General features: G+C 52.9%; 1 protein-coding gene across 3 annotated transcripts in view; it reads right to left on the bottom strand.

The window, feature by feature from the left end:
* Positions 1-22,274, bottom strand: part of LOC121587436 (catenin alpha-1) — a 215,167-nt gene that overhangs the window by 133,775 nt on the left and 59,118 nt on the right. For all 3 annotated transcript variants that reach the window (XM_041904344.2, XM_041904326.2, XM_041904336.2), the window contains exon 8: positions 21,576-21,779. In XM_041904344.2, coding sequence (XP_041760278.2) covers positions 21,576-21,779 — 204 coding nt within the window. The remainder of the gene's footprint in view (positions 1-21,575; positions 21,780-22,274) is intronic.

The raw sequence follows: 22,274 nt of genomic DNA, 5'->3' as shown, positions 1-22,274 counted from the left end.
TCAGGCTCAGTAAATTTCAGTAAGGTCACCAAGACAATAACCAACTGGGGAGAGAGAGAGGAGGGAGAGAGAGGAGGGAGAGAGGGGAGGGAGAGAGAGGAGGGAGAGAGGGAGGATGGGACTCAAATGCCACCCAGGACAGAAGCAGCGTGGACGGACGGCATTATGGGAGCTACGGAGTGTGAATGTTTATTATATAGTCCCAGTCCCAAATGTCACCCTATCCCCTTTATACCGCACTACTTTTAACTAGGGCCCTATGGCTGGGTCAAATGTAGTGCACTATGTAGGGAATATGGTGACATTTGGGACTCTGACTATATAACAAACATTCAACAAAAAAAACAAAATATAAAACATAGGCTAAGGCTAAATAGAAACAAAATGTCATAAGGTCAATAGATTCCCCCCCAGACCTCCCGACTTTAGATAGTGTAGATTTAAATCTGCCCCTTGTGAGAAAAAAAAACAGATCTATAACTCACATTTTTTTTAATTTTGTCAGGTTGCCCAAAAAGTTACATATTGTAGTTTTAAAGGAGAGCTTAGAGAATGTATTTTAGGCAGCTCCGGGTAGACTAGACAGCAAAGCAGAGGGAGACAGAGGGAGAGCAACCGAGAGAGAGAGAGAGAGAGAGAGAGAGAGAGAGAGAGAGAAGAAGAGGGAGGGCGAGAGGAGGCGAGGGGAGGGAGAGGAGGGAGGGAGGGAGGGGAGGAGGGAGGGAGGAGGGAGAGGGAGGGAGGAGGGAGGGAGGAGGAGGAGGGAGGGAGGAGGGAGGAGGGAGGGAGGGAGGGAGAGAGAGGAGGGAGGGAGGGAGAGAGAGGAGGGAGGGAGGAGAGGGAGAGAGGGAGGGAGGGAGAGAGAGAGAGGGAGGGGGGAGAGAGGGAGAGAGGAGAGAGGGAGAGAGAGAGAGGAGGGAGGGCGAGAGGGAGAGAGGAGAGGAGGGAGGGAGGGAGGGAGGGAGGGAGGGAGGGAGGGAGGGAGGGAGGAGGGAGGGAGGGAGGGAGAGAGGGAGAGAGGGAGGGAGGGAGGAGAGAGAGAGGGAGGGGGAGGAGAGAGGGAGAGAGGAGAGAGGAGAGAGAGAGAGGAGGGAGGGCGAGAGGGAGAGAGAGAGAGAGGAGGGAGGGAGGGAGGGAGGGAGGGAGGGAGAGGGAGGAGGGAGGGAGGGAGGGAGGGAGGGGAGGGAGGAGGGGGGAGGGAGAGAGAGAGAGGGAGGGGGGAGAGAGAGAGAGGAGGGAGGGAGGGAGAGAGAGAGAGAGAGAGGGAGGGAGAGGGAGGGAGGGAGGGAGAGAGAGAGAGAGAGGAGGGGAGAGAGAGAGAGAGAGGGGGAGGGAGAGAGGAGAGAGGAGAGAGGAGGAGGCGAGAGGGAGGGGAGGGAGAGAGGGAGAGAGGAGGGAGGGCGAGAGGGAGGGGGAGGCGAGAGGGAGGGGGAGGGCGAGGGAGGGGGGGAGGGCGAGAGGGAGGGGGGAAGGGCGAGAGGGAGAGAAAAAATAGAGAATATGTCCCTGCTCGTCCTCGCTCTGTTTCCTTTCTCTATCAGACCAGCTGAGCAGCCAATCCCCTGTCAGATCTCCCCATCGCAATGGTGACGGCCTCAATGTTCTAAAGACATTTGTGTTCCACAAGACGTGCGGGGAGGGGGGGGCGGAAGGACCAGTGAAGGGGAAAAGTTGTTTTGAAAAGGAGCCAGAGTCATTGCTTTGGACTGGATGACTACGGCGACCGAGGGAGGGAGAGCGAGCGATGGGGGGAGGGAGGGAGAGAGGGAGAGAGAGAGAGAGAGAGGGAGAGAGAGGGAGAGAGACAGAAGCATAATGTGCGTGATTATTCATCCAAAACTAACATGTGCTCCTAGTGAGATTGACTACGTGACAAGAGAGCAACATGGATAAAACAGTACTGTGCATCGGCCACTGTAGACGCCCTAGGCTAAAGAGGGAGAGGGGAACAGAGGGGGAGGGAAGATGGGGCACAGTGGGGGAGGGGAAGATGGGGAACAGTGGGGAGCAGAGAGAGAGGGAAGATGGGGCACAGTGGGGAGCAGAGAGAGAGGGAAGATGGGGCACAGTGGGGGAGCAGAGAGAGGGGAAGATGGGGCACAGTGGGGGGACAGAGAGAGAGGGGAAGATGGGGCACAGTGGGGGGACAGAGAGAGAGGGGAAGATGGGGCACAGTGGGGGGACAGAGAGAGAGGGGAAGATGGGGCACAGTGGGGGAGCAGAGAGAGAGGGGAAGATGGGGCACAGTGGGGGGACAGAGAGAGAGGGAAGATGGGGCACAGTGGGGGGAGGGAAGATGGGGAACAGTGGGGAGCAGAGAGAGAGGGGAAGATGGGGCACAGTGGGGGAGCAGAGAGAGGGGAAGATGGGGCACAGTGGGGGACAGAGAGAGGGAAGATGGGGCACAGTGGGGGGACAGAGAGAGAGGGAAGATGGGGCACAGTGGGGGACAGAGAGAGAGGAAGATGGGGCACAGTGGGGGAGCAGAGAGAGAGGGGAAGATGGGGCACAGTGGGGGGACAGAGAGAGAGGGGAAGATGGGGGCACAGTGGGGACACAGAGAGAGGGGAAGATGGGGCACAGTGGGGTAACAGAGAGAGAGGGGAAGATGGGGCACAGTGGGGGGCAGAGAGAGGGGGAAGATGGGGCACAGTGGGGGGACAGAGAGAGGGGGAGATGGGGCACAGTGGGGGACAGAGAGAGAGGGGAAGATGGGGCACAGTGGGGGGACAGAGAGAGAGGGGAAGATGGGGCACAGTGGGGGGCAGAGAGAGGGGAAGATGGGGAACAGTGGGGGACAGAGAGAGAGGGAAGATGGGGCACAGTGGGGGGCAGAGAGAGGGGAAGATGGGGCACAGTGGGGGGCAGAGAGAGAGGGGGAAGATGGGGCACAGTGGGGGCAGAGAGAGAGGGAAGATGGGGAACAGTGGGGGGACAGAGAGAGAGGGGAAGATGGGGAACAGTGGGGGAGCAGAGAGAGAGAAGATGGGGCACAGTGGGGGGACAGAGAGAGGGGAAGATGGGGCACAGTGGGGGACAGAGAGAGAGGAAGATGGGGCACAGTGGGGAAAAGAGAGAGAGGGAAGATGGGGCACAGTGGGGGACAGAGAGAGGGGAAGATGGGGCACAGTGGGGGGGCAGAGAGAGAGGGGAAGATGGGGAACAGTGGGGGAGCAGAGAGAGAGGGGAAGATGGGGCACAGTGGGGGGGCAGAGAGAGAGGGGAAGATGGGGCACAGTGGGGGGGCAGAGAGAGAGGGGAAGATGGGGAACAGTGGGGGCGCAGAGAGCATAGAGATTTAATAAAGTGTAAAACAGAAGAAAATAACAGGTAAGAGAGGTTCTTCCTCCTAATCCACAACTTTCTGTGCCCGGCAACCTCGTCAGGGCAAACGCGTATTATCTACCCAGATCGTTCCTGATAACGTATGACTGAGTTGAAGGCATGTAAATGTCAGTCACTTAATATGCCAGACCATCTCAGCATCAGCCCTGTGTCTGTGTACAAAGATCCCTCACGGACGCCGCAGCAGGTTTGTGTGTGTGTGTGTGTGTGTGTGTGTGTGAGAGAGAGAGAGACATGGGGAGTTTGAGATGCATTATTAAATTACATGTGGCAGGAGCGTTTAGCCTCAACATGTTTCCATGTGAAAGTGTCACGACAATATGGAATAATTAAGGCTCCAGTGTGTGTTGGTGTAGCAGGAGAAAGCTCTCCCAGTGACAGGCTGGGCTGACTGGACCACATTTAGTAACAGGAGATTAAGCATGTGCCCCAAAAGGCACCCTAATTCATTTATAGTGCACTACAGAGCCCTGGTCAAAAGTAGTGCACTGTATAGGGAATAGGGTGCCATTCTCTGGTCTAAAGTAGTGCACTATATAGGGAATAGGGTGCCATTCTCTGGTCTAAAGTAGTGCACTGTATAGGGAATAGGGTGCCATTCTCTGGTCTAAAGTAGTGCACTATATAGGGAATAGGGTGCCATTCTCTGGTCTAAAGTAGTGCACTATATAGGGAATAGGGTGCCATTCTCTGGTCTAAAGTAGTGCACTGTATAGGGAATAGGGTGCCATTCTCTGGTCTAAAGTAGTGCACTATATAGGAATAGGGTGCCATTCTCTGGTCTAAAGTAGTGCACTATATAGGGAATAGGGTGCCATTCTCTGGTCTAAAGTAGTGCACTGTATAGGGAATAGGGTGCCATTCTCTGGTCTAAAGTAGTGCACTGTATAGGGAATAGGGTGCCATTCTCTGATCTAAAGTAGTGCACTATAGGGAATAGGGTGCCATTCTCTGGTCTAAAGTAGTGCACTGTATAGGGAATAGGGTGCCATTCTCTGGTCTAAAGTAGTGACCTATAGGGAATAGGGTGCCATTCTCTGGTCTAAAGTAGTGCACTGTATAGGGAATAGGGTGCCATTCTCTGGTCTAAAGTAGTGCACTATATAGGGAATAGGGTGCCATTCTCTGGTCTAAAGTAGTGCACTATATAGGGAATAGGGTGCCATTCTCTGGTCTAAAGTAGTGCACTGTATAGGGAATAGGGTGCCATTCTCTGGTCTAAAGTAGTGCACTATATAGGGAATAGGGTTTGATTTGGGACGCATACACTATACTGCCTCCTATTCCCTGGGTGTGAGAGAGGCTTGATGAAGAGGACCAACCAACCCCCCCCACAGAAACCAGAGAACAACCAACCCCCCCCACAGAAACCAGAGAACAACCAACCCCCCCCACAGAAACCAGAGAACAACCAACCCCCCCCACAGAAACCAGAGAACAATCAACCCCCACAGAAACCAGAGAACAACCAACCCCCTACAGACACCAGAGAACAACCAACCCCCCACAGAAACCAGAGAACAACCAACCCCCCACAGAAACCAGAGAACAACCAACCCCCTACAGACACCAGAGAACAACCAACCCCCCACAGAAACCAGAGAACAACCAACCCCCCCACAGAAACCAGAGAACAACCAACCCCCCCCACAGAAACCAGAGAACAACCAACCCCCCTACAGACACCAGAGAACAACCAACCCCCCCCACAGAAACCAGAGAACAACCAACCCCCCCCACAGAAACCAGAGAACAACCAACCACCCCTACAGACACCAGAGAACAACCAACCACCCCCACAGAAACCAAAGGACAACCAACCACCCACCCCCCCACAGAAACCAGAGAACAACCAACCCCCCCCCACAGAAACCAGAGAGGCTCATGGGCGCCATCAGCCCTAGATGTGTCCCAGATGGCACCCTATTCCCCATAGTGCACTGCTTTGGACCAGAGCCCGTAAGGCTACAGCTAAACGGCCTGAATTGATGCGATAACAATAAATGGCACAATACGTTCACCACATTAACGTGCTACAGTATTGTTGTTTCCTACTACTGGTTTGAGGGATGTAGCCAGCAATTGTCCCATTAACAATTACCCATATCAGCAAACATTTCATTTCAAAACTTCACATTTCTCTAGTATAGGCTACTTATCATAATTAACAATATCATAATGCCTGCGATAAGTGATCGTAATGGTCGTGTTGATCATTTTCAGTTTATCGTCCCAGCTCTACATAGGGCCCTGGTCAAAAGTAGTACACTATATTTGGAATCGGGTGCCATTTGGAACGAGATTCAGACTGGGAAATTGAGACGCAGCCATCCGCAGCACAGTGAAGGTTGCAGAATGAGACGCAGCCATCCGCAGCACAGTGAAGGTTGCAGAATGAGACGCAGCCATCCGCAGCACAGTGAAGGTTGCAGAATGAGACGCAGCCATCCGCAGCACAGTGAAGGTTGCAGAATGAGACGCAGCCATCCGCAGCACAGTGAAGCAGAATGAGACGCGGCCATCCGCAGCACAGTGAAACAGAATGAGACGCGGCCATCCGCAGCACAGTGAAACAGAATGAGACGCGGCCATCCGCAGCACAGTGAAGCAGAATGAGACGCGGCCATCCGCAGCACAGTGAAGCAGAATGAGACGCGGCCATCCGCAGCACAGTCAAGCAGAATGAGACGCGGCCATCCGCAGCACAGTGAAGCAGAATGGGACGCGGCCATCCGCAGCACAGTGAAGCAGAATGAGACGCGGCCATCCGCAGCACAGTGAAGCAGAATGAGACGCAGCCATCCGCAGCACAGTGAAGAAGAATGAGACGCAGCCATCCGCAGCACAGGGAAGCAGAATGAGACGCAGCCATCCGCAGCACAGTGAAGCAGAATGAGACGCAGCCATCCGCAGCACAGTGAAGCAGAATGAGGACGCAGCCATCCGCAGCACAGTGAAGCAGAATGAGACGCAGCCATCCGCAGCACAGGGAAGCAGAATGAGAATAAAGAGCAGTTTTATTCTGGTTGACTGTTAACATGTCCTGTACTGGGCACATGTCCTCAACACAAAATCAGTCAGATGAGATGGAGGGAAGAGGAAAGGAGGGAGGAACAGAGACGGGGGGATGGAAAGAGGGGGAGGGGGGTAGTGGGAGGACAAGGGAGGGGGTGGGAGCTAGAGGGAGAAGGAAAGAGAAGAGGGGCAGTCAGCCAGCCAGCAGCCTCAGCATGCTTTAACGGAAGCTTGTCTGTCTCTCCTAACAGGCTAGCCCTATCCCTCCCCCCTCTCAACAATCAGGCTAGCCCTATCCCTCCCCCCTCTCAACAATCAGGCTAGCCCTATCCCTCCCCCCTCTCAACAATCAGGCTAGCCCTATCCCTCCCCCCTCTCAACAATCAGGCTAGCCCTATCCCTCCCCCTCTCAACAATCAGGCTAGCCCTATCCCTCCCCCCTCTCAACAATCAGGCTAGCCCTATCCCTCCCCCCCTCTCAACAATCAGGCTAGCCCTATCCCTCCCCCTCTCAACAATCAGGCTAGCCCTATCCCTCCCCCCTCTCAACAATCAGGCTAGCCCTATCCCTCCCCCCTCTCAACAATCAGGCTAGCCCTATCCCTCCCCCTCTCAACAATCAGGCTAGCCCTATCCCTCCCCCTCTCAACAATCAGGCTAGCCCTATCCCTCCCCCCTCTCAACAATCAGGCTAGCCCTATCCCTCCCCACTCTCAACAATCAGGCTAGCCCTATCCCTCCCCCCTCTCAACAATCAGGCTAGCCCTATCCCTCCCCCCTCTCAACAATCAGGCTAGCCCTATCCCTCTCAACAATCAGGCTAGCCCTATCCCTCCCTCTCTACACAGAGAGGTGCGGGGGGGGGGACCAGTGAAGGGGAAAGTTTTTTTGAAAAGGAGCCCGAGTCATTGTTTTGGACTGGATGACTACGGCCCTGAAATAACGTGGCAGAGCCCTGCGTCGTTGCCTGAGCAATACGGTGACTGAGACGTAGCGAGACAGGGACGTAGCTAGACAGGGACGTAGCTAGACAGGGACGTAGCTAGACAGGGACGTAGCGAGACAGGGACGTAGGGAGACAGGGACGTAGCGAGACAGGGACGTAGCGAGACAGGGACGTAGCGAGACAGGGACGTAGCGAGACAGGGACGTAGGGAGACAGGGACGTAGCTAGACAGGGACGTAGCGAGACAGGGACGTAGCGAGACAGAGACGTAGCGAGACAGGGACGTAGCTAGACAGGGACGTAGGGAGACAGGGACGTAGGGAGACAGGGACGTAGCGAGACAGGGACGTAGCGAGACAGGGACGTAGGCGAGACAGGGACGTAGCTAGACAGGGACGTAGGGAGACAGGGACGTAGCGAGACAGGGACGTAGCGAGACAGGGACGTAGCTAGACAGGGACGTAGCTAGACAGGGACGTAGCGAGACAGGGACGTAGCTAGACAGGGACGTAGCTAGACAGGGACGTAGCGAGACAGGGACGTAGCGAGACAGGGACGTAGGGAGACAGGGACGTAGCGAGACAGGGACGTAGGGAGACAGGGACGTAGCGAGACAGGGACGTAGCGAGACAGGGACGTAGCGAGACAGGGACGTAGCGAGACAGGGACGTAGCGAGACAGGGACGTAGCGAGACAGGGACGTAGCGAGACAGGGACGTAGCGAGACAGGGACGTAGCGAGACAGGGACGTAGCGAGACAGGGACGTAGCGAGACAGGGACGTAGCGAGACAGGGACGTAGCGAGACAGGGACGTAGCGAGACAGGGACGTAGCTAGACAGGGACGTAGCGAGACAGGGACGTAGCTAGACAGGGACGTAGCTAGACAGGGACGTAGCTAGACAGGGACGTAGGGAGACAGGGACGTAGGCGAGACAGGGACGTAGCGAGACAGGGACGTAGCGAGACAGGGACGTAGCGAGACAGGGACGTAGCGAGACAGGGACGTAGCTAGACAGGGACGTAGCTAGACAGGGACGTAGGCGAGACAGGGACGTAGCGAGACAGGGACGTAGCGAGACAGGGACGTAGCTAGACAGGGACGTAGCGAGACAGGGACGTAGCGAGACAGGGACGTAGCTAGACAGGGACGTAGGGAGACAGGGACGTAGGGAGACAGGGACATAGCGAGACAGGGACGTAGCTAGACAGGGACGTAGCGAGACAGGGACGTAGGGAGACAGGGACGTAGCGAGACAGGGACGTAGGGAGACAGGGACGTAGGGAGACAGGGACGTAGGGAGACAGGGACGTAGGGAGACAGGGACGTAGGGAGACAGGGACGTAGTGAGACAGGGACAGTAAAGAGAAGGAATGTAGACAAGACACCTTTAGGTGACATATGGTTTGGCATCAATCGTTCATTCTGGATACAAGTAGAATAAATACAATCTGAGCAGCACCACAGAACAGGTTGTTGCCGCTGTCCAATCAGATTGGCATGTACCATGCGATCATAGGCAGTGTCCCAAACAGCACCCTATTCCCTATGGGCTCCAAACGGCACCCTATTCCCTATGGGCTCCTAACGGCACCCTATTCCCTATGGGCTCCAAACGGCACCCTATTCCCTATGGGCTCCAAACGGCACCCTATTCCCTATGGGCTCCAAACGGCACCCTATTCCCTATGGGCTCCAAACGGCACCCTATTCCCTATGGGCTCCAAACGGCACCCTATTCCCTATGGGCTCCAAACGGCACCCTATTCCCTATGGGCTCCAAACGGCACCCTATTCCCTATGGGCTCCAAACGGCACCCTATTCCCTATTGGGCTCCAAACGGCACCCTATTCCCTATGGGCTCCAAACGGCACCCTCTTCCCTATGGGCTCCTAACGGCACCCTATTCCCTATGGGCTCCAAACGGCACCCTATTCCCTATGGGCTCCAAACGGCACCCTATTCCCTATGGGCTCCAAACGGCACCCTATTCCCTTGGGCTCCTAACGGCACCCTATTCCCTATGGGCTCCAAACGGCACCCTATTCCCTATGGGCTCCAAACGGCACCCTATTCCCTATGGGCTCCAAACGGCACCCTATTCCCTATGGGCTCCAAACGGCACCCTATTCCCTATGGGCTCCAAACGGCACCCTATTCCCTATGGGCTCCAAACGGCACCCTATTCCCTATGGGCTCCAAACGGCACCCTATTCCCTATGGGCTCCAAACGGCACCCTATTCCCTATGGGCTCCAAACGGCACCCTATTCCCTATGGGCTCCAAACGGCACCCTATTCCCTATGGGCTCCAAACGGCACCCTATTCCCTATGGGCTCCAAACGGCACCCTATTCCCTTGGCTCCAAACGGCACCCTATTCCCTATGGGCTCCAAACGGCACCCTATTCCCTATGGGCTCCAAACGGCACCCTATTCCCTATGGGCTCCAAACGGCACCCTATTCCCTATGGGCTCCAAACGGCACCCTATTCCCTATGGGCTCCAAACGGCACCCTATTCCCTATGGGCTCCAAACGGCACCCTATTCCCTATGGGCTCCAAACGGCACCCTATTCCCTATGGGCTCCAAACGGCACCCTATTCCCTATGGGCTCCAAACGGCACCCTATTCCCTATGGGCTCCAAACGGCACCCTATTCCCTATGGGCTCCAAACGGCACCCTATTCCCTATGGGCTCCAAACGGCACCCTATTCCCTATGGGCTCCAAACGGCACCCTATTCCCTATGGGCTCCAAACGGCACCCTATTCCCTATGGGCTCCAAACGGCACCCTATTCCCTATGGGCTCCAAACGGCACCCTATTCCCTATTGGGCTCCAAACAGCACCCTATTCCCTATTGGGCTCCAAACGGCACCCTATTCCCTATGGGCTCCAAACGGCACCCTATTCCCTATGGGCTCCAAACGGCACCCTATTCCCTATGGGCTCCAAACGGCACCCTATTCCCTATGGGCTCCAAACGGCACCCTATTCCCTATGGGCTCCAAACGGCACCCTATTCCCTATGGGCTCCAAACGGCACCCTATTCCCTATGGGCTCCAAACGGCACCCTATTCCCTATGGGCTCCAAACGGCACCCTATTCCCTATGGGCTCCAAACGGCACCCTATTCCCTATTGGGCTCCAAACGGCACCCTATTCCCTATGGGCTCCAAACGGCACCCTCTTCCCTATGGGCTCCTAACGGCACCCCTATTCCCTATGGGCTCCAAACGGCACCCTATTCCCTATGGGCTCCAAACGGCACCCTATTCCCTATGGGCTCCAAACGGCACCCTATTCCCTATGGGCTCCTAACGGCACCCTATTCCCTATGGGCTCCAAACGGCACCCTATTCCCTATGGGCTCCAAACGGCACCCTATTCCCTATGGGCTCCAAACGGCACCCTATTCCCTATGGGCTCCAAACGGCACCCTATTCCCTATGGGCTCCAAACGGCACCCTATTCCCTATGGGCTCCAAACGGCACCCTCTTCCCTATGGGCTCCAAACGGCACCCTATTCCCTATGGGCTCCAAACGGCACCCTATTCCCTATGGGCTCCAAACGGCACCCTATTCCCTATGGGCTCCAAACGGCACCCTATTCCCTATGGGCTCCAAACGGCACCCTATTCCCTATGGGCTCCAAACGGCACCCTATTCCCTATGGGCTCCTAACGGCACCCTATTCCCTATGGGCTCCAAACGGCACCCTATTCCCTATGGGCTCCAAACGGCACCCTATTCCCTATGGGCTCCAAACGGCACCCTATTCCCTATGGGCTCCAAACGGCACCCTATTCCCTATGGGCTCCAAACGGCACCCTATTCCCTATTGGGCTCCAAACGGCACCCTATTCCCTATGGGCTCCAAACGGCACCCTATTCCCTATGGGCTCCAAACGGCACCCTATTCCCTATGGGCTCCAAACGGCACCCTATTCCCTATGGGCTCCAAACGGCACCCTATTCCCTATGGGCTCCAAACGGCACCCTATTCCCTATGGGCTCCAAACGGCACCCTATTCCCTATGGGCTCCAAACGGCACCCTATTCCCTATGGGCTCCAAACGGCACCCTATTCCCTATGGGCTCCAAACGGCACCCTATTCCCCTATGGGCTCCAAACGGCACCCTATTCCCTATGGGCTCCAAACGGCACCCTATTCCCTATGGGCTCCAAACGGCACCCTATTCCCTATGGGCTCCAAACGGCACCCTATTCCCTATGGGCTCCAAACGGCACCCTATTCCCTATGGGCTCCAAACGGCACCCTATTCCCTATGGGCTCCAAACGGCACCCTATTCCCTATGGGCTCCAAACGGCACCCTATTCCCTATTGGGCTCCAAACGGCACCCTATTCCCTATTGGGCTCCTTACGGCACCCTATTCCCTATTGGGCTCCTTACGGCACCCTATTCCCTATTGGGCTCCTTACGGCACCCTATTCCCTATTGGGCTCCTAACGGCACCCTATTCCCTATTGGGCTCCAAACGGCACCCTATTCCCTATTGGGCTCTGGTCAAAAGTAGTGCACTATACAGGGAACAGGGTGCCATTCACAACGCAACCATAGTCATGTATGATGAACAGAGAGAAGGGCATGAGATGAGATTGAAGGTTGGAGGATAGCTATGAAGAACCCCCTAGGTCGCTTCCCTCTTCCCTGGTGAGAGACGGACAATAAGTGATACGCTTCACTACCGCTGGGCTACGGCTGGTCCCATTACAGACACGAGGACCATTCAGGAGCACCACTTAGAAGGTAATACGGAGCCATCACACATCACGCAGTGCACATTGATTCAATCAGTCAAGCCTCGTGAAGGGTAATATCTATGGTGATCCAGTTGACAGTAGCTAGCACTGGGGTACAGGAGGCAACAGGAGCTCTGGGGTACAGGAGGCAACAGGAGCTCTGGGGTACAGGAGGCAACAGGAGCTCTGGTGTACAGGAGGCAACAGGAGCACTGGGGTACAGGAGGCAACAGGAGCTCTGGGGTACAGGAGGCAACAGGAGCTCTGGGGTACAGGAGGCAACAGGAGCTCTGGGGTACAGGAGGGCAGTGGCTCTAGTTCTTTCATTATTCTGCCTTCATCACCATCATATTTCTTACTCTCTTGCCATGTAGCTTATCAATTGAATGGAAATCCATTAAATTCATAGGTTGATCCAGTGACAGCCTAGCTAGCACTAAGGAACAGGAGGCGTGGGAGGACGGTGGCTAACTGTTGCTGTGGATGCAGAGCCAGACCCGTGGGAGGACGGTGGCTAACTATGAATGGATGCAGAGCCAGACGCAGGACTGAGTGACGTAGACTCCAGCCAAACATTAGGCTTCACTACACAGTGACTGCAGCAAGCATAAAGGCTACCATGGAAACTAAAAACTAAATATCCCAAACTGGGGGTGAGATTGGCTGATTTCTATCAGGAAGTAAAGAGGAGGCAAACCATCGACGTGTCCAAGACATGATCTGTCTGGTTGGAGCAGTGAGGAGGGGGCCACCCCAGTCATCGAACTCCATTTGTAACAGCGAAAGGAGGACTGTTATCCAAGGCCAATGTGTAACTAAGGATCTTTTTGCCATTGTAATCCTTGAACGGGCCACCTAAGCGTTTTATTTTTTTCGGGTCACCCGTCCAAAAAGTATGAAACATTTTACATTACTTGTTCTCCCCACTGTATGTGTATGTGTATATATATATATATATATATATATATATATATATATATATATATATACATATATATACACACACACAGTTGGGAGAACATGTATTTGATACACTGCCGATTTTGCAGGTTTTCCTACTTACAAAGCATGTAGAGGTCTGTAATTTTTATCATAGGTACACTTCAACTGTGAGAGACGGAATCTAAAACAAAATTCCAGAAAATCACATTGTATGATTTTTAAGTAATTAATTTGCATTTTAATGCATGACATAAGTATTTGATACATCAGAAAAGCAGAACTTAATATTTGGTACAGAAACCTTTGTTTACAATTACAGAGATCATACGTTTCCTGTAGGTCTTGACCAGGTTTGCACACACTGCAGCAGGGATTTTGGCCCACTCCTCCATACAGACCTTCTCCAGATCCTTCAGGTTTCGGGGCTGTCGCTGGGCAATACGGACTTTCAGCTCCCTCCAAAGATTTTCTATTGGGTTCAGGTCTAGAGACTGGCTAGGCCACTCCAGGACCTTGAGATGCTTCTTACGGAGCCACTCCTTAGTTGCCCTGGCTGTGTGTTTTGGGTCGTTGTCATGCTGGAAGACCCAGCCACGACCCATCTTCAATGCTCTTACTGAGGGAAGGAGGTTGTTGGCCAAGATCTCACGATACATGGCCCCATCCATCCTCCCCTCAATACGGTGCAGTCGTCCTGTCCCCTTTGCAGAAAAGCATCCCTAAAGAATGATGTTTCCACCTCCATGCTTCACGGTTGGGATGGTGTTCTTGGGGTTGTACTCATCCTTCTTCTTCCTCCAAACACGGCGAGTGGAGTTTAGACCAAAAGCTCTATTTTTGTCTCATCAGACCACATGACCTTCTCCCATTCCTCCTCTGGATCATCCATGTGGTCATTGGCAAACTTCAGACGGGCCTGGACATGCGCTGGCTTGAGCAGGGGGACCTTGCGTGCGCTGCAGGATTTTAATCCATGACGGCGTAGTGTGTTACTAATGGTTTTCTTTGAGACTGTGGTCCCAGCTCTCTTCAGGTCATTGACCAGGTCCTGCCGTGTAGTTCTGGGCTGATCCCTCACCTTCCTCATGATCATTGATGCCCCACGAGGTGAGATCTTGCATGGAGCCCCAGACCGAGGGTGATTGACCGTCATCTTGAACTTCTTCCATTTTCTAATAATTGCGCCAACAGTTGTTGCCTTCTCACCAAGCTGCTTGCCTATTGTCCTGTAGCCCATCCCAGCCTTGTGCAGGTCTACAATTTTATCCCTGATGTCCTTACACAGCTCTCTGGTCTTGGCCATTGTGGAGAGGTTGGAGTCTGTTTGATTGAGTGTGTGGACAGGTGTCTTTTATACAGGTAACGAGTTCAAACAGGTGCAGTTAATACAGATAATGAGTGGAGAACAGGAGGGCTTCTTAAAGAAAAACGAACAGGTCTGTGAGAGACGGAATTCTTACTGGTTGGTAGGTGATCAAATACTTATGTCATGCAATAAAATGCAAATTAATTACTTAAAAATCATACAATGTGATTTTCTGGATTTTTGTTTTAGATTCCGTCTCTCACAGTTGAAGTGTACATATGATAAAAATTACAGACCTCTACATGCTTTGTAAGTAGGAAAACCTGCAAAATCAGCAGTGTATCAAATACTTGTTCTCCCCACTGTATATAGACTGAACAATGGTGATGGTGGCGCCTGAATGGCACAACAATGGGCCTCAGCATCTCGTCACGGTATCTCTGTGCATTCAAACTGCCATCGATAAAATTAAATTGTGTTCAATGTCCGTAACTTATGCCCGCCCATACCATAACCCCACCGCCACCATGGGGCACTCTGTTCACAACGTTGACATCAGCAAACCGCTCGCCCACACGACGCCGTACACGCTGTCTGCGGTTGTGAACACGGTTGGACTTAAATCAGCTTCCAATTGCATGCTCCTTCAAAACTGGAACATTTCTGGGATCTTTTATTTCAGCTCATGAAACATGGGACAAACACTTTACATGTTGCGTTTATTTGTGTTCAGTGTATTTTTTAAATAATATAAATCAGAACTAACAATCACTTAAATAAAAGCAGTCAGGGAGAATAAAACATGTAATTTGTTATGTCTGAGAAAAAAGAACACTGCATTGTCGATGGCAAAATGCAAAGAATTGCAGGTAATTGGCTTTAAAACTGCAACATCCGCGCTCATTGCCACAACCCCTGCCACGCCCCCTACAACGCCCCCCTGCCACGCCCACCTGCCACCTAAGCCCCTTTTTGAGCCAGGAAAAACCCTGGTAACAAGGAGGGAAAATGGTTCAGATGTTAAAACGCTCCAAAGCCGGAGCAGCAACAAACACCAGAGAAATAGGACAAGTTGAAGATGGTAGATCGCTGATTAGAAATAAGACATTACTGCAGCAATACAACCGCTGGCAGATGGTAAGAAATAAGACATTACTGCAGCAATACAACCGCTGGCAGATGGTAAGAAATAAGACATTACTGCAGCAATACAACCGCTGGCAGATGGTAAGAAATAAGACATTACTGCAGCAATACAACCTATGGCTGATGGTAAGAAATAAGACATTACTGCAGCAATACAACCTATGGCTGATGGTAAGAAATAAGACATTACTGCAGCATAGGACAAAAACATCTATTCCACTGTTCAATTACAGGGAGGAGGAGGAGGAGGGGAGAGGGAGAGAGAAGGAGGGGGGAGAAAGTGAATGGAAATAGAGCAGATTAAGAGAGAGGCCGTGTCAGAGCGAGACCGAGACATAGCCTGAATCTCAAACCAAACACTTGGCCCCTAAAGAGCTCTCCACAGTGATTTCACAGTCACTGTGTAGAGTCTTTAAGCCCTTTATCGAGTGGCCACTTTCTGTTGTGTTCGATAGTGATCACTCAAGCCTGCAAGTGTTTTAGCCACAATTTATATTGAGACTATGCACACTTAACATCCCAACTGCCACTTACCAATATTCCAAAATACATTCGCGTGCGTTGTCTCCCGCGACAACTCTTATAGAATGACACGCTCGCTACGAAGCACGGGCAACGGGGGCAGACACATACTCCGATAGACAGTGATAAAGCTGTAAAAAACGACTACTCCTGCACAAAATATGTGGAAGTACACTGAGTACACTAATGTTTGGACATTTAAAAGTGAATGTGAACAAGAGAGATTGTGCAAATGAACAGTACTGGCTCTGGAGCAGCATGGTTACACACCGTCTGTGTGGAGTCTGGAGTCACTAGGGCAACGGGCCTGGCTGCTCTGCTTGGAGAAGAGGAGGGAGGAGCAGACGGGCCTGGCTGCTCTGCTCGGAGAAGAGGAGGGAGGAGAAGACGGGCCTGGCTGCTCTGCTCGGAGAAGAGGAGGGAGGAGAAGACGGGCCTGGCTGCTCTGCTCGGAGAAGAGGAGGGAGGAGAAGACGGGCCTGGCTGCTCTGCTCGGAGAAGAGGAGGGAGGAGAAGACGGGCCTGGCTGCTCTGCTCGGAGAAGAGGAGGGAGGAGAAGACGGGCCTGGCTGCTCTGCTCGGAGAAGAGGAGGGAGGAGAAGACGGGCCTGGCTGCTCTGCTCGGAGAAGAGGAGGGAGGAGAAGACGGGCCTGGCTGCTCTGCTCGGAGAAGAGGAGGGAGGAGAAGACGGGCCTGGCTGCTCTGCTCGGAGAAGAGGAGGGAGGAGGAGACGGGCCTGGCTGCTCTGCTCGGAGAAGAGGAGGGAGGAGCAGACGGGCCTGGCTGCTCTGCTCGGAGAAGAGGAGGGAGGAGAAGACGGGCCTGGCTGCTCTGCTCGGAGAAGAGGAGGGAGGAGAAGACGGGCCTGGCTGCTCTGCTCGGAGAAGAGGAGGGAGGAGGGAGGAGAAGACGGGCCTGGCTGCTCTGCTCGGAGAAGAGGAGGGAGGAGAAGACGGGCCTGGCTGCTCTGCTCGGAGAAGAGGAGGGAGGAGAAGACGGGCCTGGCTGCTCTGCTCGGAGAAGAGGAGGGAGGAGAAGACGGGCCTGGCTGCTCTGCTCGGAGAAGAGGAGGGAGGAGATGAGGGGCCTGGCTGCTCTGCTCGGAGAAGAGGAGGGAGGAGAAGACGGGCCTGGCTGCTCTGCTCGGAGAAGAGGAGGGAGGAAAAGACGGGCCTGGCTGCTCTGCTCGGAGAAGAGGAGGGCCAGGCTGCTCTGCTCGGAGAAGAGGAGGGAGGAGAAGACGGGCCTGGCTGCTCTGCTCGGAGAAGAGGAGGGAGGAGAAGACAGGCCTGGCTGCTCTGCTCGGAGAAGAGGAGGGAGGAGAAGACAGGCCTGGCTGCTCTGCTCGGAGAAGAGGAGGGAGGAGAAGACGGGCCTGGCTGCTCTGCTCGGAGAAGAGGAGGGAGGAGAAGACGGGCCTGGCTGCTCTGCTCGGAGAAGAGGAGGGAGGAGAAGACGGGCCTGGCTGCTCTGCTCGGAGAAGAGGAGGGAGGAGAAGACGGGCCTGGCTGCTCTGCTCGGAGAAGAGGAGGGAGGAGAAGACGGGCCTGGCTGCTCTGCTCGGAGAAGAGGGAGGAGAAGACGGGCCGAGAACGGAGAAAAGGGCGGCAGGTAGCTTAGTGGGTAAGAGCGTTGTGCCAGTAACCGAAAGGTCGCTGGTTCTAATCCCCGAGCCGACTAGGTTAAATATCTGAACAATGTGCCCTTAAGCAAGGCACTTAACCCTAATTGCTCATGTAAGTCGCTCTGGATAAGAGCGTCTGCTAAATGACTAAAATGTAAATGTAAAAAAGCGCAAGGAAATCAAAAGACGGCAGAGGTACAGATAACTCATCCAAAGGGCTTTGACTTCTTAGTGTAGCCAGCCTACTTTGCGCTTCTTAGTCACCTTTTCATGTTGTTTAATAAAATACTTTTCATTCAATACTTCAAAACCAAAAATGGTAGATCCAAGTAGTGACAAAAATAGATGGGTGCTGGTTAAATGGTGATTTTAATGAATGGAGCCAATTAGGAGGCTTTTATTTTTTTTGGGTGAGCGAGGAGCATTTTTTTTCGGTGCAGTTGGAGAACACGTGGCGGACCGCTCGTGAGCGAGGAGTGGGCTTCCCGACTGCACAACACGTGGCGGACCGATCGTGAGCGAGGAGTGGGCTTTCCGACCGCTCAACACGTGGCGGACCGCTAGTGAGCGAGGAGTGGGCTTCCCGACCGCTCAACACGTGGCGGACCGATCGTGAGCGAGGAGTGGGCTTTCCCGACCGCTCAACTCCGCTCACTTACTCTGGTCTAGACAACGCTGTTTTGTTAGACTTCAGTGCAGATTTTTTACATTATCAATCAGTCTACTTCTGGAAAAACGTGTGTTATGGCTTGACACTTTATGGCTTTGTTCTTTAATGGAAGCCTCTCCAACAAAATCCAGGTAGAATCAGGAATTCCCCAGGGCAGCTACTTTTTTCAATCTTTACTAATGACATGCCACTGGCTTTGAGTAAAGCCAGTGTGTCTATGTGTGCGGATGACTCAACACTATACACGTCACCTACTACAGCGACTGAAATGACAGCAACACTTAAAGAGCTGCAGTTAGTTTCCAAGTGGGTGGCAAGGAATAAGTTAGTCCTAAATATTTCTAAAACTAAAAGCATTGTATTTGGGACAAAATCATTCACTAAACCTCAACTAAATCTTGTAATTAATAATGTGGAGACTAAACTGCTTGGAGTAACCCTGGATTGTAGACTGTCATGGTCAAAACATATTGATACAACAGTAGCTAAGATGGGGAGAAGTCTGTCCATAATAAAGCGCTGCTCTGCCTTAACAGCACTATCAACAAGGCAGGTCCTACAGGCCCTAGTTGTCACACCTGGACTACTGTTCAGTCGTGTGGTCAGGTGCCACAACGTTTCTCTCCCCCTCTGTTCTGACTCATCACACCTCTCCATATCTTCTCCTCTTCATGGACATGGCAGGTAGGTGTGTTATCTTGCTCAGACTGAGTTTGAACCTGGGTCTCCTCCCCGCCCCCCTCTAACCTGGGTCTCCTCCCCATCCCCCTCTATCCCAGGTCTCCTCCCCATCCCCCTCTATCCCAGGTCTCCTCCCCATCCCCCTCTATCCCAGGTCTCCTCCCCATCCCCCCTCTATCCCAGGTCTCCTCCCCATCCCCCTCTATCCCAGGTCTCCTCCCCCTCTATCCCAGGTCTCCTCCCCATCCCCCTCTATCCCAGGTCTCCTCCCCATCCCCCTCTAACCCAGGTCTCCTCCCCATCCCCCTCTAACCCAGGTCTCCTCCCCCTCTAACCCAGGTCTCCCTCCCCATCCCCCTCTATCCCAGGTCTCCTCCCCGTCCCCCCTCTAACCCAGGTCTCCTCCCCATCCCCCTCTATCCCAGGTCTCCTCCCCGTCCCCCTCTAACCCAGGTCTCCTCCCCATCCCCCTCTATCCCAGGTCTCCTCCCCGTCCCCCTCTAACCCAGGTCTCCTCCCCATCCCCCTCTATCCCAGGTCTCCTCCCCCTTCCCCAGGTCTCCTCCCCATCCCCCTCTATCCCAGGTCTCCTCCCCATCCCCTATCCCAGGTCTCCTCCCCATCCCCCTCTATCCCAGGTCTCCTCCCCATCCCCCTCTATCCCAGGTCTCCTCCCCATCCCCAGGTCTCCTCCCCATCCCCAGGTCTCCTCCCCATCCCCCAGGTCTCCTCCCCATCCCCAGGTCTCCTCCCCATCCCCAGGTCTCCTCCCCATCCCCAGGTCTCCTCCCCATCCCCCTCTATCCCAGGTCTCCTCCCCATCCCCCTCTATCCCAGGTCTCCTCCCCATCCCCCTCTATCCCAGGTCTCCTCCCCATCCCCCTCTATCCCAGGTCTCCTCCCCATCCCCCTCTATCCCAGGTCTCCTCCCCATCCCCCTCTATCCCAGGTCTCCTCCCCATCCCCCTCTATCCCAGGTCTCCTCCCCATCCCCCTCTATCAAACTCTCCCTCTTCACAGAAAGTTATTTTTTACACTCCTCCTCCTGTTACTCAGGCCAGTCACAGACAGACTCCTTTCCTCATCCTCCTACACAAATGCATAGAAGCATTTATCAAGCGATTAGTGAACAATAGTTTCTTAGTCTCACAATAATTTGCCTCCTGAAATCTATTAATCATTCAATAGACCTCATTATTCTCCCAGAACGATAAATCCACAATTTGTCCTAGCCTTGTAATCAATCTAGATTGGGTTAACTTAGTGGTTGCTTAGAGAAAAACATTGTCTCTGTGAAATCAACATTGTTTAGTGGATTTATGCTGGGTTGCGTCTTTAGCCGGTTAGGGGGTAGAAGAGTTGAGAAAGGACTGGCTGGTAATCCAAGGGTTCTGGAAGGATGGGTCCCAGAATGCTGGTGGAGGTTGTCTGTCTAAAAAATGAGAATTGATTCTGATTCCATGGTTTTTCAGATCACCTGTCTGCGTCAGGTATAGCATTTGTATTTATTAGGGATCCCTCAACATGTTTTGACCATGACAGTTTACAATCCAGGGTTACTGCGCACAACGTAAAACACCAAATAATGCATGCAGAGCAGAATTAGGCCGATACCCGCTAATTATCAAAATCCAGAAAAGAGCCGTTCAATTCTACAACCACCTAAAAGGAAGCGATTCCCAAACCTTCCATAACAAAGCCATCACCTACAGTGAGATGAATTTGGAGAAGAGTCCCCTAAGCAAGCTGGTCCTGGGGCTCTGTTCACAAACACAAACAGACCCCACAGAGCCCCAGGATAGCAACACAATTAGACCCAACCAAATCATGAGAAAACAAAAAGATAATGACTTGACATATTGGAAAGAATTAACAAATAAAACAGAGCAAACTAGAATGCTATTTGGCCCTAAACAGAGAGTACACAGTGTCAGAATCCCTGACCACTGTGACTGACCCAAACTTAAGGAAAGCTTTGACTATGTACAGACTCAGTGCTCAAATACCACAGTGTGCCATCACAGCAGCAAGATGTGTGACCTGTTGCCACAAGAAAAGGGCAACCAGTGAAGAACCCATGTTTCTTTATTTTCCCTTTTGTACTTTAACTACTGCCACATAATTATAACACTGTATATAGACATAATTACATTTGAATTGTCTATTCCTTTGGAACTTCTGAGTGTAATGTTTACTGTAAAACATTTATTTTGCTTATTTCACCTTTTTTTTAATGATCTATTTCACTTGCTTTGGCAATGTAAACATACGTTTCCCATGTCAATAAAAACCTTAAATTAAATTGAGAGATAGCGGAGAGGCAAAAGAGCAACTGTGTGTGAATGTGATGAGACTTACATTGCCTCGAGGGGAGAGATCGGTAGAGGACTGAGAGGGATAGAGAAGATGGAGAGAGGGAGAGAGAGATGAGGCACCTACCTGTCCATATAGTGGGTTAGTAGCAGAAAGGAGAGAGAGAGAGAGATGAGGCACTTACCTGTCCATATAGTGGGTTAGTAGCAGAAAGGAGAGAGCGAGAGAGAGAGATGAGGCACCTACCTGTCCATATAGTGGGTTAGTAGCAGAAAGGAGAAGAGACTTACATTGCCCATGTACTCAGACAGCAGGTCCTGCAGAGCCTGACGGACAGAGTTGCACTCGGCCACGATGCGCTCGCGCCGGTCATCACGGGTACAGGACGAGTCGGCCATGAGGGCAGCACCACTGATGATGCTCTCCAAGCGCTCTTCCAGAGACGGGCGGAAACGCTCCTCGCTAAACGCCAGGGGGTCCACGATGATCTGCTTCTGTTGGAGGGTGGGAGAGAGTTAGAAAACAGAGAGTGCGAGGGGGCGCGAGATGGAGGGGGAGAGATATGTTTACATGTTAGGTCTTTAAGCAGACGCTCTTATCCAGAGCGACTTACAGGAGCAATTAGGGTTAAGTGCCTTGCTCAAGGGCACATCGACAGATTTTTCACCTAGTCGGCTCTGGGATCAGAACCAGCGACCTTTCGGGTACTGGCACAACGCTCTTAACCATTAAGCTACCTGCCGCACGAGGGGGAGAGAGATCGATAGAGTGAGGTAGAGGAGAGACAGAGATGGATATATATAGTCAGACAGGAGAGAGACAGAGATGGATATACAGTCAGACAGGAGAGAGACAGAGATGGATATACAGTCAGACAGGAGAGAGACAGAGATGGATATATAGTCAGACAGGAGAGAGACAGAGATGGATATATAGTCAGACAGGAGAGAGACAGAGATGGATATATAGTCAGACAGGAGAGAGACAGA

The sequence above is a fragment of the Coregonus clupeaformis genome, chromosome 2, assembly GCF_020615455.1.
Source record: "Coregonus clupeaformis isolate EN_2021a chromosome 2, ASM2061545v1, whole genome shotgun sequence".
Lineage (NCBI taxonomy): Eukaryota > Metazoa > Chordata > Actinopteri > Salmoniformes > Salmonidae > Coregonus > Coregonus clupeaformis.
Note: the sequence above shows the minus strand (reverse complement) of the source record. Positions and strands in the feature narration are given on the sequence as shown.